Consider the following 17,877-nt stretch of genomic DNA (forward strand, 5'->3'; position numbering starts at 1 on the left):
AGGTCAATGGAAGTTCATGATGATTAATGCAGCAGAGCAGCCGATGCTCTTTGTGTCAGAATGTGAGTGAGAGGCAGGTGGTCGGCATATCTATCAACCCCCACTGCCTTCTTTTTTCCTTTTTTTTCCCTTTCCTTTATTGCTGAGAAACACTGATGACAGCCTACACACACACACACACGTCTGAGAATGCACACACACATGCAGTTGGGCATCCATTATCTGTGTACAGTGACAGGTCAGCAGCAGATTGTGCGTCCCTCAGTTCAGCAGGGACTCTGAGGAAACATACGGCAAAGTTGGGTACGGCTAGTCTGTATACACACACACACACACACGCACAGAGAGAGAGAGAGAGAGTGAGTGAGAGAGAGAAAGAGAAAGAGAGAGACGGCTGACTGAGAGAAGGAGTCAGCAAGCGGACAACTTGGTAGATGAGTGGAGGAAAATATGACTTAAAGGGTGGTTTTTTGTTTGATCGATGATTAGTGTGTGCGCGTGAAACATACTCACTCAGTTAAAACAAGAAAACAAGTGAATATAAGAAAAGATGGGTGGGTGAACAAGTGAAAATTAGACAATATGAGTCAAACATAATACAAATGACTGGGTGAGGGAGTAAGTGAGTTTGCAAATAGATGCTTGAGTGGATGAGAGAAGGAGACCATGACTAAAATAGCGCTGTAAGGGAACGAGTGGCTGAGTAAAGAAGAAGATGTAGTATGTCTGTGAGTGAGTCAGTGAGTGAGTGAGTGAAAACAGATGAGTGAGTGAATAAAAGAAAACATAGTTAAGTGATTAAGTAAATGAAATTACTAAGAGACAGATAATGAGCAAGTGAATTAAGAAAAAAAACTGAGTGAGTGCAGAATAATATAACTGTAAAAGGGTATGGACAGTTAAGTATTGTATGAAAGTAAACCTCAATGATGAAGTGACTAAGTGAGAGATGTAATATAGCATATGTTTCAGTGAGTGAGAGATAAGTCGGAAAGAAACTGTGAGTGAGTCAGTCACTAAATGTGTTAATGAGAAAAGCAATAGGTAGGTAAGTGAGTAAGTGAGTGAGTGAGTGGGTAATAGAAGGTATGAGTAAAGACAGCCTGAGTGAGTGAATGAGAACTAATGAGTGAATGTGAGTTACGATGTCAGGGAGGCACTGACTGAGTAAGGGAACAGATGAGCGAATGAATGTATGTGAAACAAACTTTGAGCAGAAGCATAAAAAAGAACAGAAGAAAAAGAGAAAAGAGGCATAGAAAAGTGAAAATAGAACAAGAGATAAAGACAGAAAGTAAGGAGCTGTTATTTTGGGTTCTTATTAACAGGTCCTACTGGTACAGCAATTAATAATCTAGTTCAGTATTTAACATGGGACCTGTTCCCTGGTGGGGACGTTTTAGCTGGCTTTGATGCTGAAAGAGCTCCTTCCCCCCACAGTTCCTCTCCTCTCCTTAAGTGCCTCCCCTGGCGTTATTTGTGTGTTGGTTTTCTTTAGTTAAGCTTAGAAACAGACCAAATTGTTATTCCCCAAACTTCAGGCCAATTTTCCATCAACACACCAGCTCATTGAGGGAAATGCTCTTAATTCATCACAGGAAGTCTAGAGAAGGATAAATTCCCTTCAGGCTGTTTGAAGTAATGTAAATGTATTTATTTTTGGAGGGGTTGGTTTTCTTTATATTATATATTATATATATATATATATGTGTTAATGAGAAAAGCAATAGGTAGGTAAGTGAGTAAGTGAGTGAGTGATATATATTAAGAAACAATGAACAATGTAACACTGAAAATGAAGCAGCTAACACCTTTTGTGTGTTTCGGTGTTTCTGTCGACAATCACTCCATACGTCTGTATCTTTGCCACATTAATAGCTTCCATGAATAGTACTGAACTTCTTTTTCATTTATACATTTCTGCTCTACACTTGGTTTACACTATATCTGTATCTTACTGTAGATACTAATAGACGGTATGGATACATTAATGTATTTGTGTGTCTTTCTGTATGCAGAACCTGTCAAATGTTGGTATGTGCATGAATTCAAAACACAACAAAGTCACCCTCCTGCACCAAAACACACATACATCCTCTACCTGTGCTGATGAACTGACTCCCCAGTTTTCCCTCCTTTTCTTCCCTTTTATATGTTTTACATCCACTAACACACACTTTCACAAACACACAGCTTGTGCATTTACCAAACACGTGCTGCAGAGGCAGTGATGTGCACATAGAAACACATAAAATTATGAGTAAATGTGCACATGTGTAAACCTATGCACACAGACGCACAATGCCACACACATTCATGCATACAGAGGCACATAAAGATCAGGAGCGGCGTGTTGGCATGCAACCAAAAGCAGCCGTCCTTAAATGCCATTTGATGCCAGCACTGCCATCTGTTGCAGTCCTAAGATAGCTCTTCTCAAGACGCAGGCGAGACAACACTTTTCCAAGATCCATGGTGTATTTTTCACATATGGCCACAAACCATTCAATATAAGAGCTGTTTGGGTACGTTACAACTTTGACGCAATAACCTCTTCTCTCCTGTCCTTCCTGTCACTTCAAGCCAAAAAACGAGGAAAAGAAAATATGATTCAAGCTGAAGAAAAATATTTTTTTCAAGCCTGAACTGCTAACAATCTATTTCAATGCAACAGTATGCTAACAATAACACCAAAAAATCATTATTTTATTTTGAAAACTACATGCTCCTGAAATAGTTTTTCAGACTTTTGATGTAGGCATTCTATTCAGATGAACAAAGACATGGTAAAAAAGAACAAGACAGCACAAGAGGAAGAAAAGGAGGAAGACCTAGAGGGAATGTAGATGAGAGATCGAGAGGTCCAACCTTACTTTACCTCCAGCAGTGTGTGTGTGTGTGTGTCTTTGTGAATGTGTGCATGGGTAGTGATAAGATAATTACAGAGGGCTAGGGGGAGTGAGTGAGGAGTGGGGTGGGGAAGTGCATGTGTGACAGGTGAATCATGGGTATGTTTGTGGCAGCGGTGTGACACATCTTCCGTCCACACATGCAAACACACACATCGATACACACACGGATATACACAACAACACACACACACACACAACTGAATCCTCTGCTCTTGCCCTCCTCCCCACTTCCTCACCCCCTTTTTCTCTGATCTCCATGCAGAGGGCCTTAGGGGGTTAATTAACAGGCTTAGATAATACCACACTAATGAAAACAAGACCATGGTTTCTCCTCTCTCTTCCTGTTTGTCTCTTTCTCTTTTTCTCCCTGTCTTCATTCCTCTATCTATGTATCTCCTTCCCTTCCTTCTTTAACTCTTAAATGCTTTTAGCATGGCAACCCAACCACTGTCTGGAAATGTAATAACAAAAAGGACAAACAACTTAAGTAAACCAAAGTAAAAATGCAATACACAGATTGTACAGTGCCACTGGTGAAAAACAAGTAAGTGGGGCAAAATAATCATAAACTGGGGATGTGGGGGAAATGAGAAGAGTTTGCAATGGGTCTGGGAAATTTTTTTGGGGCAAATGTCTCCCAGGTTGCATTCAGCAGGTTTGCAAAGGGGTGGAAAATTTCCAGTAAATTTATGGAAACTTTCCATGGCAAGTTAACCTGGGGGATTCTGGAAATATTTCAAGTTGGAAATTTGCAAAAAATTTTATGACTGATGCTGGATAAATGAGTAGAAACATATTAGATGAATAGATGAACACTCCTCAGTCAGCTGCTGCAAACTATAACCTACAGTCTTGTATGAGGAGAAAACTGGCAAAAGGCAGAACAGCATCACAGTTGAACTAGAAGCCATGAAAGCTAGCTTCTTAAATTGTCAATAAAAATGGCGTTAACTGCCTAACAAATAGAATCTCTGATTTACTGGCTAGCTAGCTACTGTTTTTGTTTTTTTGTATGTTGGAGGAATTCAGTGTCGAGGAGAAATTCAACTAAATTTCTTTTAAATATAACCTATGACTTGTTTCAAGACATTTTTTCAGCTACATTTAAGTTAGTAAGACTAAATTTCTGGTTTATTCCGGTTAATACCCATTAATTCCCATATATTCCTGTTAATTCCCATGGAAAGTTTCCAACTTGAAAATTCCTGGAATTTCCAATCCTAGCATTCAGTGGCAAAGTTTTCTCAAGTGACTAGAGGACTAAGATTTTATACCAATTGCTAGTCACACAGAGGGAGATGGTGGATGGTGGGTGTACAATGCACAGGACTTTGGCACCAAAGACTGGGGTTTAGCCAGTAGCTACAAGTTGGATCACTATTGTGAGATACAGAATAACAAATCAGATCTTGTTTGCCAAACTAGAGGTGAAACAACAAATCATTATAGTCCTCTTTACAGGAAAATAATTACTCAATAAAACATTACAGCTTTACACCGCTTTTGAGTGATGTGACCAAGTGACAGAGAGAAACAAGTGAGTGGGAGAAAACTGTTATTTTGACAGAACAGTGGTTAATATGGTGCTGCTGGGCCACACTCAACATGTAAGCTGCTTTGGTTACTGGCACAGATCAGAGGACATGGAGTAATGATGACAATTTTGGACCTCCAGAGTAGCTGGACATGTGGATTGCCTATATATACTGTATACAGTGTGTGTGTAAAGAGAAAGAAAGAGAGACAGAGAGGCTCTCTGTAATTTTTAATCTATAGCAAAGCATAGTCTGTGTGTCTCTAAGTTGCTCTGCAGAAGTCAATTTCAATCTCAACACTAACTCAAGTTTAAACATCTTATCCAAACTTTTTTCAAGCCATATATTCAATTCAAATCCTCAGCCGCTCTCTTTTAACCAACACATCTCCCCAGAGGTAAAACTGCTTGATTTGTATTTATTTAGTCCATGGATACAAAAAATAAGTAAGCAGGGAGAGGAAAAACAAACAAACAAACAAAAAAGTTGAAATTGTTTAGGGGCATAACTCACTCTCCCTAAGTGTAAAATAGGATGAGATATTCTGCCTCTCGGACTTAACGTAATGTAAGAGAGTGTGAAATTAAACTTCACACGAATAAAAGGGACCTTTCATTGTGTGCCGCAGACTAGCTTATCTGGAAATTCAGACAACTGGAACATCCAAAGCCTCCAAACTTGTAGCAATCTCCTTTGTCTGGCTCCAAAGCAAACAATGTAATATCAGAAAGCCAGAGAGGCTCCAAAGCCTGTGTCAGATTGCCAAACACAAAGTAGCTGCCTCCATGCATCCTGCATTGCCTCGTTGCATCCTCGCATAGCGCCTGTGTGTGTGTATGTGTGTGTGTCCGTCCTTATACAGCATAAGTAGATTGTGCACTCACTCCTACTAACCCCATGTGTATGCCAGTGAGTGCTTCAAATAGAATGTTTCCTCTTTAATTCCTGACCTTTTACCTATTTATATTCCCTGCACCTATCCCCGTGTCTCTTTTAAACCCCCTATGTTAATTTGATTTAGAGCATCTCAAATTGAATAAGAGATAAAGAAAAAAAAAGAGACAGTAACTGCAAATGTACTGTTATTAATAACCTGAAGTACTAGACGGGGCTCAAACACCCTCCCTTCATTCTGCCCTTCCACTTCCTTCCTCCCTCCCTCTCCACTTTGCCCTCTCTGTCTGTCTGTGATTGAGTGAACTAAGTGAAGTGGGTTATGATGGTGGTGTAATCGGCATCCCTCAAACAAACGGCTGGTGCTATTAAGGGCCATTGTGTTTGCTGCAGTGATGATCAGATTCAATCTAGGGAGAACATTTTGTGCTAGAGCTGTGGCAAGGTGGGGAAATAGAGAAAAATACCTCAGCTCGTTCTGCTCCGCTATTGTGTTCAGGGGACTAGATGTATGCACGCTCTTCATAAGATGCATATCGACTCAGGGAGCTGCAAAAGTTTAGCTCCAATGAATTTGTGGGAGCTGTCTGAACAAAGTGAGTCGAGTTATTAAATGTTGGGTAATGTTTTGAGGATGTATTTGTATCAATAAGGAGCTCGAGCAGTGCTTCTGGGGGTGGTGCAGATGAGAAAATCACTTTTCCTCTCCTCTTTGTCCTCACATTTACCCTCTTCTCCCAGTCTCTGTTTCTCAGTTTAATCCTTCATATTAACACACGTTTATAAGGGCCAGTGGAAGCCTGAAGGCCTGAGAAGTTGACTTATGGCCAGAGCAGTGGAGGTTCAAGTTAGGGTTACAATTAGGTTTGAATTTCTCAGCCTGCTGGTGCCTCTTCATGTGGAATTCGCATGTTCTCCCATTGTCTGCGTGGGTTTCCTCCTCCACAATCTAAATTCAGATTTGATAAATCAAAGACTAAATTGCCTGTAGGTGTAAGTGTGAATGGTTATGTGTCTGATTTTCAGTCAGACAACTCGTGGACTTGACTATTATATGAGCACAGAATAGATACGGCACTGGTATTTATTTATTTATAGAGTCTGACCTTGTCACTCCTCACAAGGAAATGTCAAGATCACCACACCTGGGACTGAGGAGTACGTGATAATGTCCCCCTATGGCAGCACAGAGTTAGAACCTACAGGTGGATGCTTGGATCGATGTGGGGCTTTTGAAATGCTTTATGAGCAACAGCAGCACAGACAGCTGCAGTAGTAGCCAGTGACAGCATAGCGTTCAGGTGAGCAGTGTGCCAGCAAACACAGGGCATGCTGAAATACAGCAAGTGATTGATAGAACTATGAGAAAGGATTTTATCGGTCTTGAAAGTCATCATGGCAACAATTATTTCAACCTTTACATTACAAATTTATTACTTATAATGTAATGTAATGTGTTATGTACTGGGAATGTGCTCTTGAATGTGCTGTTTTTGATTTACTAAATAGAGTATTGCTTCAACTGTTTTGGATGGATGCTGCTGTTTTTTTGTTTTTTTTTTTTGTTTTTTTTTTAATTTTTTGTTTCCTATTGTTGATAAATGATGTTCCTCGCGGACCACAGCTACATAAAAATATCTGAAGATCCTACAATGAATGTCATTCATTTCCACTCTATCTTTTGTATTTTATTTTTTCCTTTAAAAGCAAACATATAAAGCGTCCACATCAGTGAGGTGCTTGCAACAGCTACCATTCTTGGAAGAATGTAATTACACAGGCTGCAAGTGAGGAGTTTTATTGTCACATGATGATCTATGCTGCTTTAGAAAAACACAGAGTGGTCTTCCCAAAACACTCATAATGCTAAGGAGCAATGTTTTGATGATCAAGTCCTGTTTTGTTTGCATCTTGTGGACTATGCCACTGATTGAAAGGTGGTGGTAAAGACCCACTGAAAAGTAGCAATGTGTCATTAAAATGCAGAGAAGGCTGCAAGTTATCAATCATGAATGTAAACTATGCATGTTTCAATTTTTCAAAAACTTTACAACTTTGTTTGGAAATGACTTAAATACATTTGTTGGGCTTTAAGGATACACAAGAAATGTTTTGGGGCCAGATAGTGAACAGCAAACAAGAAAAAACCAGTGTACATTTAATACAGTCTGCTGATGAACAACTCATCTGTATTAATACGCCCTCTAACTGTTGTGAAACTGCAACTGATCCTAACAGTAACATAAGTGTCAGTATTGGTTAGATACCAATGACCATCACTCGAAGCAGCTGTTGCACCCTGGTAATTACTATACGTGCTATTGCCTGAAGTCATCTGTTTGGATCAGTGCTCCTCAGATGTTCTTCTGTAACCCACAAACATATTAGCCACCCAAACTATTTACAGAGTGACCCCAGTGTAGGAGGATGTTTATTGAATGTTCATCTGCCTTTGCTGTATGTTGAGACTTTTTGTGCTCAGGGAGACACTTATACATCCCTCTTGAGTAAATTGCAAGCAAATTATGTTATAGTGACACTGCCATGAACTGGTTTAGCTTGAATTGTTATAATATTTTTTTTCTCTATTTCTGTCTCCAGGCCAGAGACCATTCAAGTGCAGTTACTGCCCCTACAGTGCCTCCCAAAAGGGCAACCTGAAGACCCACGTGCTGTGCGTGCACCGCATGCCCTTCGACAACACCCAGTACCCTGACCGACGCTTCAAACGCTCCCGTCCCGAGTCCGACAGCCCAGATAAGAGCCCCACCTATGCCGTCGGTGGCTTTGCATCTAATCAACCAGTGACAGAAGTAGATGTAAGCCATGGGAGTAACTTTGTGCCATTTGCCAGGGAGGCCTCACCTTGTCACCAGGAGTGAAACCATGACATCCAAGAGGGAGGTTTGGGTCTGTGTTGGACTATGCATTATCTGAAATGCCATAGATTTGTGTCATAGACAAACACTGATGCACATGAATGTTGGTCACCGTAAAACTAATTTCCAACCAAACTGTGCTGAAATCCTCGACCAAACAAAGACAATACAGTGAGATCAACAAAAGCACTGGTGAACAGCATTGAGATGAACCACACTTCCTACATTATTAACACAAACTATACATACTCTATGTGGGTTATTAGACGTCTGTGAACATTTACTAAGAAAGCATTATAATCTATGTATTTGTGATTATGTGATTCAGCTTTTTTTTTTTTTTACTGAGCACAGTGAATCATGTGCAGGAGTAGAAAGAAAAGACACAGTTGATGAAATCATAGTTTTTTCAGACAAAGAGGAAGAGGTAGGAAGGAGGTGATAAAACAAGAGGGAAGCCAGATGAAATAATCTAAAATCATTACAGAGATTTTTCTCCAAAAATAAAGCTTTTATCAGAAAAATGATCCAGAGGAGTTACTGTATAGATGGAGGAGGCAGAGGGGGAAGAGGAGGCATCCTAAATGCACACCACCACCACTGCTACCCTAGAACATAACACCAGTGGCTGCCATGTTCCCAGTACAAGTGATGAGCACTGTATGTGTGTGAATGTGTTGCAGGCTCAGTGGCGGCAATGGTGACGTGTGTGTGTGTGTGTGTGTGTGTGTGTGTGTGTGTTGATGACAGAGGGGAAAAGGGGGGCATCGGTGCCAGCCTGACTGGGGCTGTCATCGCAGAGGAAATCAATTCAACAACACACACACACACACACTCAGACTCTTACAGTGGTAACCCAACTCTGGCCGGTACGCCAGGGGGGTCAACTTTGAGTCCCAACAGCTGGCCGGAGCCCCTCAAATCACCTCCTTCTCTTCTCCATCCTTCCATTCACTCTCATTCCCAGTCTGGTAGAACGGCGTGGAAAATACAACCCAAATCAATCAGTGGCGTATTTCAAGAATTCATAGCCATCGTTAAGGCTTGTTCTGCTCTGGTTTTGAGAACTCAACATCTGGACATCACCTCACAGCCTCCACAAAAGAGAGGGACAGGAAGTTTTAGCTGAAGTCACTTGACTTGGGTTACTTTATGATGACAGATGAGAGTTTTGTATTTTGACATGGACATGGACCATGTTGTGGGGGACTTTAGAAGGAAACATCAGATATAGCCAACTGTGTTCTGTACATATAGAAAGGTGTGTGGCATCCATCCTAAACATCCTCCTCACATGAAGAGACATTCTGGCTTTGAGTCAGAAAAAAAACAGGATTAATCACCTGCCCTGATAAGCTCTTGTAAAGTTGCCACACAGGGATGGACATCATGAAAAATTAGATAATCATTGACATTATCCTTCTTTATGTCTGTAATTATACTACCTATTCTATAATCCAAAAAAAGAGAAAAAAAAGTATAAAAGAGTTGTTTGTTTAATTTCAAAGGAGGTATTCTTTTTCTGTGTATAGCAGTGTTATTTTTTATTCATATGGGTTTTATTCCAGAGGGGGAAAAGTCACATTAAAACATTAAAAACCAGAATGTTATCTTCTTGTAAAACGAAAGCTAGATTGTTTTAAAGGCAGAAAAACATTAACTTTGACTGTACTTTGTTGCAGCTGTTGGTTACTACTGGGCAAGGAGAATAAGAAAGTATAGGGCTTTGTGTTGTGTTGTGTTGGTGTTGGTGGTAGGGGGTTGGGAGCTGGGGGTTGTTAATGTTTTTTCTGATAAAGAGAAATGATCCGGACTTTAAGAAAGTCAATATCTTACCGCACAAACAGTGGTGGGGAGGGCTAAACTCTTAAAACCCCAGGGCCATAGTGCCACAGCTCTGCCTAAAGGAGTTTACAATCCAACACAATGCACATTCACACGTACAGTCGTTCATACACACACCCACATACCCCCACCACCAGCAACAACAACAGGGTATGAAATCCTCCTGTATGCATGGAGGGGAAAGCAAAGAAAAAGCAGGAGAGTGGAAGTGTAGAGATAAAAAGACACAGAAAGAACGAAAGAAAGATAAAAGAGTATGTGCAAAAGTCTAAGTTCAACATTCACCTGGACTGCTGTAAGTATGGTTTTATTACCATTTAAACTTTTTGGCCAGACAAAAAAAACTACAGTATTTGCGATATTTTTTTAACCTAATCTTTTCCATTCTATTATTATTATTATTATTTCACTTTTGTTTTGTTTTGTTGCCAACAGAACAGTCGTTCTCACTGCCTTATACAGTAACTAAGTGTGAAGGGGTCTTTTCCCACTCAACTCCACCATATGAGATCCTGATAACTTAATGTAGTATAAGCTATAGATTTCAGTGCACTACTGTGTTTTTGGTGGCTGTAGCTTGCTTTTCTGGATGTGTGTATATATGTGTGTGTGTGTTGAACATTTACATATAATAGCAAAAACTCAATAGTTAACAAAAGTTTTCCAAAAAAAAGTAGACATTCCATTTTGTTTGGCACCAGGTTTTTTTTCAGCTTACTATAGCATGCAAATCAGTACATTTTCATCATCTTGTTCAGATGAGGCAATAATTTTTTGAGAAGACCATTTGTCGTCATTCCTCTGTGACTTGTACTCTTTGTCCTGAGGATGATATGCTATTCCCCCCCTGCCGTAATCCCAAAATAATCCATTCTATTGTCCTCATGCTGTTTGATCCTCGTCAAGCTTCCTATTGAAGTAGCACATTCAGTTTGCTCAATATAATCACTGGTGCTAGAAAAAAAAAAGGAAAAAGTAACCATGCCCATTTATTTCAGCCTAGAATGGATTCTGTAGTATGCAATCCTTGTCCAAATACTGTCCACATTCCTAAATGAAGAAGATTTCTATAGCCTATGGAAGGAAAAGGGAGGAGAGGTATTTTGTTGCAAACTACAAGCTTGTATTAACAATAGGTAACTTTGTATTTACAAGAAAAAATCCTTGGTCATTATTTATTACCACATATCTGTTTGACAGAAGACACAATCTTATCAAACATTTGACTGTTTACTCTTTCTGCGTTCTATACATTCTGATGTACTTTGAAGCTGTAAGATTTATCCGCTGTTTTTTCCTGCAATAAAACCTCTACCTCTGGGAAACACTGTCTCTTCATCTTGACTCCTTCACACCATTCAGATCAATCACACTACTACTGAAGAGGACGAGCCATTCTGACTGTGAAATGACTGTTGACGCCCACATGTTTTATTTAATTTTAAATAGATGTAATATTGTAATAATGTCCATAAAAAAGTAAAAAATAAGATTTCAGAATTATGTTTGCTTCTAGTTGCTGGGTCTTAATCAATCATTCACTACACTTACAACTGATCCAAGCACAGCAAAACTTTAAGACTTTAAGTGTCTTAAGGTTTTCCAACAGGGAGGCGAATAAGCCACCCCAGGAATCTAAAAAGCAGAAGGGAAAAGTGGCGTTGAGAAGACAAAAATAAGTCTTTGCCAGTTCTCTCAGGCTATACTGAGGCACAATGATGCTGAGTTTAGTGTGTTAGCATGCTGACATTTGGTAAGTAACACAAAACACAAAATACAAGTGAGGCTGGTGAGAATGCCATTAGCTTTGCAAGTGTAACTTTGGAAGACCAAAGTTCATTCCATTCAAAATTTGTTGAGACATTTCACCTGCTGACTACAGCCAGGAGGTTTCATGCTCTGGGGACCATGAATGCTATATAAACATTTCATGGCAATTAATCCAATAGTTAGTTAAAGTCCACACCTAGGTGTTGGAACAAGTAGCTAAGAGACCTACATTGCTCTCCCTAAAGCCATCCAATTAGTGTGGAGACAAAAACATAGGAGCAAGAAGCACGCAAGCTCTCAAAGTACCTCAAAGAACTGTTGTGGTTGGTTTTAAGCATTTCAACTTTTAATAACGTGTCAGTGAGAGTTAATATTGTTGGTTAGCTGGGTTCTACAGAGACAAATTTGGACCTGACAAAACCCCAAAAACGTCACTACAAATCTGTCCCAATCTACTCCAAATGGCCTGAAACACATTCCTAAACAACTTCTACAAAGACAAATTTGGACCTGAGACCTGTTTTGAGCCAGTTTTTCACCCAAAACACTACTTTAACCCGCAGCACACACCAAACACATTTAGGGTCAACAGTAATGTGCACAACAGTATATCTGACAGAATATCTCACTGGAAAGACATCTGAAATGTCAGTAAAATAAAATAATATTTCTGACATCAAAATACTGAGTGAGGTTTATAAAAACTGAAGAACATAGATATCAGTCTGTATCAGTCCCTCCTCATGTCCTCTGTTTCAGGCAGTAAAGTTTACAAATTTTAAGATTTGTAGCATCAGTTAGACTATATAAAGACACACTGAGAATGCAGACTGAGAGGACAGAATAGCAGTGCAAATGATAAAATAGAAAACAGAAATAGAAAAATACTGAGGTGGGCCAGCACAAATAAAGCAATATTCAGGAAACACTGGACCTGACCTGAGAACAGGGGTCATATTTGCAAGTCACACAGGTGCTCCAAGTTGTAAAATTTAGTCGCATTGTCTCCATAAATGGTCACAGTCTGGAGCCCTGAAGGGTAATCCACCAATCAGAACAGCCCGTGTGTTCATATGTAGGTCTGAGTTGTGTGTGTAAACAGCACAAAGAGCAGAGAAGGTCTTAATAACTTCATATCAGATGATGAATTGACCCACCATGTTCTCTGTATTCAAATAACATGTAAAATCTACTCTTGAAAACATGATACTGACTGTTTTTTCCCACCAGTTTGGTCATCTTTTACAACAGCAACAATGCATCTAAATGTTTGCTTTACAAAAACCAATACAACACAGAGATGGCTGTCAGAGTAGTAACCAAAAGATTTTAAATGTAAAATCTAAATGTCTAAAATCAAATGTCTTGCAAGTTTAAAGTCTGAGGGGCAATATAAAAGCAAAGAGAGGAAAACTGGAGAAAAGAATTCCATCATAAAAGGACAAAAATAGGGGGAAAGGCCAAACCAGCAGCTGGATTTGAAATGTTGTCCCCAGGATGGGCACTTTTTACTGTTAATAGAGAAATAGAGTGTGTGGCATATTTAATGGGTATTGTTTTTATTGTACAGCACTGAATAATTAACTGGGAAGCAGCATGTCACATAGATTTATCTTTTAATTAAAATATCGTGGTTCACGCATATTTGAGTGGTAGTCCAAATAAATGCAATATCCAAATTTATGTTTTGTTTATTTTCCTGTTAATTATCCGGAGATTGTTCACTGTACAGCCCTACATATTCCCTCTCTCTGCATCTGTCTCTCCCCCTCTGTCTCCCTCTCTCTCCTAGTAATAACCAGTCAGCTTTTATTAATTTATGGATAATTGTGGCTACATGAATAAGGTAAATAGCATGAAACCAGCTCATTCTTATAAAGTGAGATGAATGTGTAGGGCTGGCTGATGCCTCTACCTGACAGCAATAAAGAGAGGAACATTTTTTGTCCTTGTCTCTAGAATTAGACTAATTCCCAATATCTGTTTTTGCCACTAGAGCTGAGACAAACAGAAATAACCAGCGACTCCTGCGTGCAGTGAAACAGCCAATAATGACGACAAGGTTTAACATGCATGTCAAGATATTCCATTGCAATCTATAGCTGTTGAGTTATTTCTCTCTGAAACCAAAAATGATAACCCTACAGTGGTGCTAAAGGAAAAGTAGTCTAGGTCATAAGGAGTAGGCTAATACTCAGCAAGTATGTCTATCCCAAATTTATACCAATGGCCGATGTTAAGATTTTTCACTTTACAAGTGAAAACCTTCTGGTGCTGCTACAGAGAAGGTCAAGGGAACACCACTGTCTCTAGGATTTGTTTTCTCGGCTCCATGCACGTCTGCACTAAAACTTCATGTCCATTGAACAGTTGCTGAGATAATTCAATATGACTGAGCTGGACCTCGCCATCCATGAAGTCAAAACTTAAACGCAGAGTAAAAATGTAAGGAGATAAGTTAATGTAACTTCTACAGGGGCTAGCTTCAAATTATGTTGTATGCTTTGCTAACAGACAGCGTGATCTAAAGATCACAATTTGCTACAATTCCGATTCGCATCTGGCTCCATAGCAATGACAGTTGAGGTTCATGTGTATCATATTATTTAGAGCTAATTAAAAACAAACAGGTAAAACAGACTACGCTGACAGAACACCCTCAGTTCAACAAAAGTGACTGCACACATGAGTTCCATTTAAGACTAACTGCAAGATTATACAACAACCTGCGAACACCACCACTTTCTCAGTTTTGGCCTGGGCTGTGGCTAAAGGCTGGAGGCTAAATGGGAAAGAGTACAAGAGCATCAGTACTCTACTGAATATTAGCTGAAACAGTTGCAGGCAGGATTATTTGTGGAAACTGGTGTTGCAGTGAGTGCTCAGACTGTTTGAAAGATGTCGCACTAGATAGCATCCGAGAAGTAAAGCATCGCTCACAACATACCTCAACACAAGCAAGATTATACTATGCCAAATAAAAGACCTGATGAATGTTGGCAGCATGATCGTCAGATGTAAAGTAAAGAGAGAAAAAAAAGTAGAGTCCACAGAGAAGCCGCGTCCCCTCTTACCTCACCATCTGGCTGGGAGAGCTGCCTCTACTTCAGAAAGAAGGTCGCCGAGTTGGAGCAAAGAATTCCCACGCTCTATGAAATCCAGGAAGCTGGGAGCCACTTGATGCTACAGTTCATTGGCCTGCTGACGCCGCCGCCTCTACACCGGTCCGGGGCTAAACGTAAAGCCCCGGTAAGCTCTACTCCATCACCCCGGGAGCCTTGGGTTGTGGTCACCGACTGCAGAAAGAGGGGAAGGCTTTCTTTTCGTAGCCTACTCCCGCTACCTATGACATCCAGCTAGTGAACCAATATGACATTCTTGATTCACAGGAGCTCCGTCCTCTGGCTGGGATCTCGCGGCCTCCTCTGCCTCTATTAAATGAGTCCAGCGCGGGTCTCCATCGCCGATCGTCCCCATTCATCTGCTCTCTCACCACATTCTTAACGTCCAGCAATCTCCTAAGGTGTACCACATCCCAAACATTCACGCGCTTGTAATGTTATTATCCATGTTGGTTTTAATGACGTCTTCAACCGTCCGATTTCTTAAAACGGTGACTCCTTCACTCTTTAATGTCTGTGGCAAACGTGTCTTTATCTCTGGACGCATTCCCCCACTTGGCCGAGGTGTTGGTCGTTTTAGCCGGACCCTTAACCTTCATACCTCCAGTCTGTATATGTAGAGTTTTCAACACGTTTTTCATCGCCAATTATAACGTCTTTTGGAATTGTTCATCCTTTTATCTGAAGGACGGTGTGCACATAACGAACAATATTCATACTCCAATAATCTGACTGTTCCCTGCCGCACGCAGCCAGGTAAACTTTACGCCGATCACTTCCGGTCCCAATACTAAGCCAACTTCCTCCCTGCTCCGCTGCCAACATCTCACCCGGGTGTAGACTCACTAGCTCCCCCCTGTGCCCACATGCCCCTGATGCTCCTAATTATTTGGCCGAAGTCGCAGCACAGGACAAAATGATTTAGACACAATAATCGCAGAAATCCAAACAGCAACACTGCTGTACCATGCCAAATTCAATCACAGTTCAACGTCAGTCCAACTACGTTTAGCCATTCTGTTAACTTCGGTCTGCTCAATACAAGCTCCCTCTCCTACAAATCTTTTATTTGCCAGGATTTTATCACTGAACAAATTTGACTTTTGTATGATATCTAAAACTTTGCTGAATGTTGTCCCCCTGACAGAATCCTTACCCCCCAACTTATATCTGGAAGAGGGAGAGGACTTGCAGTTGTGTATAACAACAACTTTAACAGCTCACTCATCTCCGTAGGCGACATCTTCTGAGATACTGTGTTTTACTATAAGAGCGAACCTTAAAAGTCATTTTAAGTTGTGCATTGTGCATATTCATTTATGAACTTCTTACATCTGTGTCTTTTTAATGACAGAGTTCGGATTGCTGGAAATTTTAACAAACACATCTGTCATCCATAAAGTTTTTCAATCTTGTTGAATCTTTTAATCTAGACACGATGGTCAAAGGGTCTACTCACAGCAAGGGTCACACCCTTGATCTCCTCTCACATGACATTTCAATAGATAAAATATTATGCAAATCTGAGTTTTCATTCCTCTGCAGATGACACCCAATTGTATGTATAAATGTATATATGTATATATGTGAAAAAAAATCAATATATTAAATTACTGCATCATTGACCTCAAATGCTGGATGGCACCGAATTTCCTGCTGTTAAGCATTGATAAGACTGAGGTTATTACAGAACATCTGGGCTCTTTATCACAAAATTTCTTGGTGTAACTTTTCACAACCACCTCAGCTTGAATAAGCATGCTAACTCAGTCATCCAGTCTTGTTTTCTGCAGCTCAAGAGACTTTCTAAGATGAGTTCAGTTTTATCCAGAAGAAACCTAGAGACATACATGCCTTCATCTCTTCTCCTTTGGACTACTGAAACTCTCGACATATTTGAAATAAAATAGTTTACATAAATTAAAACTGCAGCAGCCAAAAAAGAGACCACGTTACCCCCATTTGAGCTTCTCTTCACTGGCTTCTGGTTAATTTTAGAATTGATTCTAAGATTTTATTAATGACTTTTAAAGGCTGCTCTGGACTGGCACCTAGGTATATCTGAGTTCTTCTGACACCATATGTACCCAATTGTAACCTGAGGTCCTCAGTCAAGGCCCTGCTGGCCATTCCACAGTCGTGGCTGAGAACCAAAGGTTCTAAGGTCAGCTCGTATCTGTTTTGAAGTTTTCTGTGGTTCCTCTTCCAAAATTTGAACTATCTCTCAATTCAATCTGGAGGTAATTTTCCTCTTGCAACCACATCCTTCCTTATGTCCTCAGACAACTCTCATCTTTTCTTTCTCTCTTTCTCCTGGCCAACTCAAACATATAAAAAAAGAGTCACACATGCACATATTCATGTTGTCAACTTAAACATGAATAATTCTAAACAGAAATGTTTTCTCTTTCCAGTGTTACACTGCAGCCTGGAGCTGTGAACACGGTCATGTGTCTCTATCAGGGAGAATTAGACAGCAGATCACTCATATTCAAAGACAGAAAGCCATGTCATTACCTCATGCCTTGCAGCTCCTGCCCAACACTTTGAACTGCTTCTTCCATCATTTCCTGTCCAGTGATTGGGAGCCAGGAGAAGGAAACGTGAGGTAACCTGAGAGGGTGAGGACAAAGCAGGCAGGCTGTTTTAATTGCCAGGGCTCAAATGCATGTTGTACATATTTGTGTTTCTGTGTAATGACATGGTCAGACTCTGCAAAATGGAGGTCAGTTTATTATTTTAATTATATCTGGGAAATCTGGGGGTGACATCACTACAAGAGGGTCAGATGATAAAACAGGTTGTACACAAGCCAACAGTTATTCCAGAATATCTAAACCAACTTATTTGCAGGTCAAACCAAAAGTATCTACTCATAGCTAGATATCTAATGTTTAACCAATACATGTCACAAATCATA

General features: G+C 40.1%; 1 protein-coding gene and 1 long non-coding RNA gene across 4 annotated transcripts in view; one reads left to right on the forward strand and one right to left on the reverse strand.

The window, feature by feature from the left end:
* The window catches only part of znf536 (zinc finger protein 536), a 219,115-nt gene extending 207,725 nt beyond the window's left edge, over positions 1-11,390 (forward strand). For all 3 annotated transcript variants that reach the window (XM_018692859.2, XM_018692858.2, XM_051076252.1), the window contains one exon: positions 7,943-11,390. In XM_018692859.2, coding sequence (XP_018548375.1) covers positions 7,943-8,223 — 281 coding nt within the window. In that variant the 3' untranslated portion in view covers positions 8,224-11,390. The remainder of the gene's footprint in view (positions 1-7,942) is intronic.
* The window catches only part of LOC127143343 (uncharacterized), an 88,238-nt gene that overhangs the window by 26,314 nt on the left and 44,047 nt on the right, over positions 1-17,877 (reverse strand). The window contains exon 2 of the long non-coding RNA XR_007814669.1: positions 17,475-17,570. This is a non-coding gene — a long non-coding RNA (uncharacterized LOC127143343). The remainder of the gene's footprint in view (positions 1-17,474; positions 17,571-17,877) is intronic.

Source organism: Lates calcarifer, linkage group LG2, assembly GCF_001640805.2.
Source record: "Lates calcarifer isolate ASB-BC8 linkage group LG2, TLL_Latcal_v3, whole genome shotgun sequence".
In the NCBI taxonomy this organism is placed as follows: Eukaryota; Metazoa; Chordata; class Actinopteri; family Centropomidae; genus Lates; species Lates calcarifer.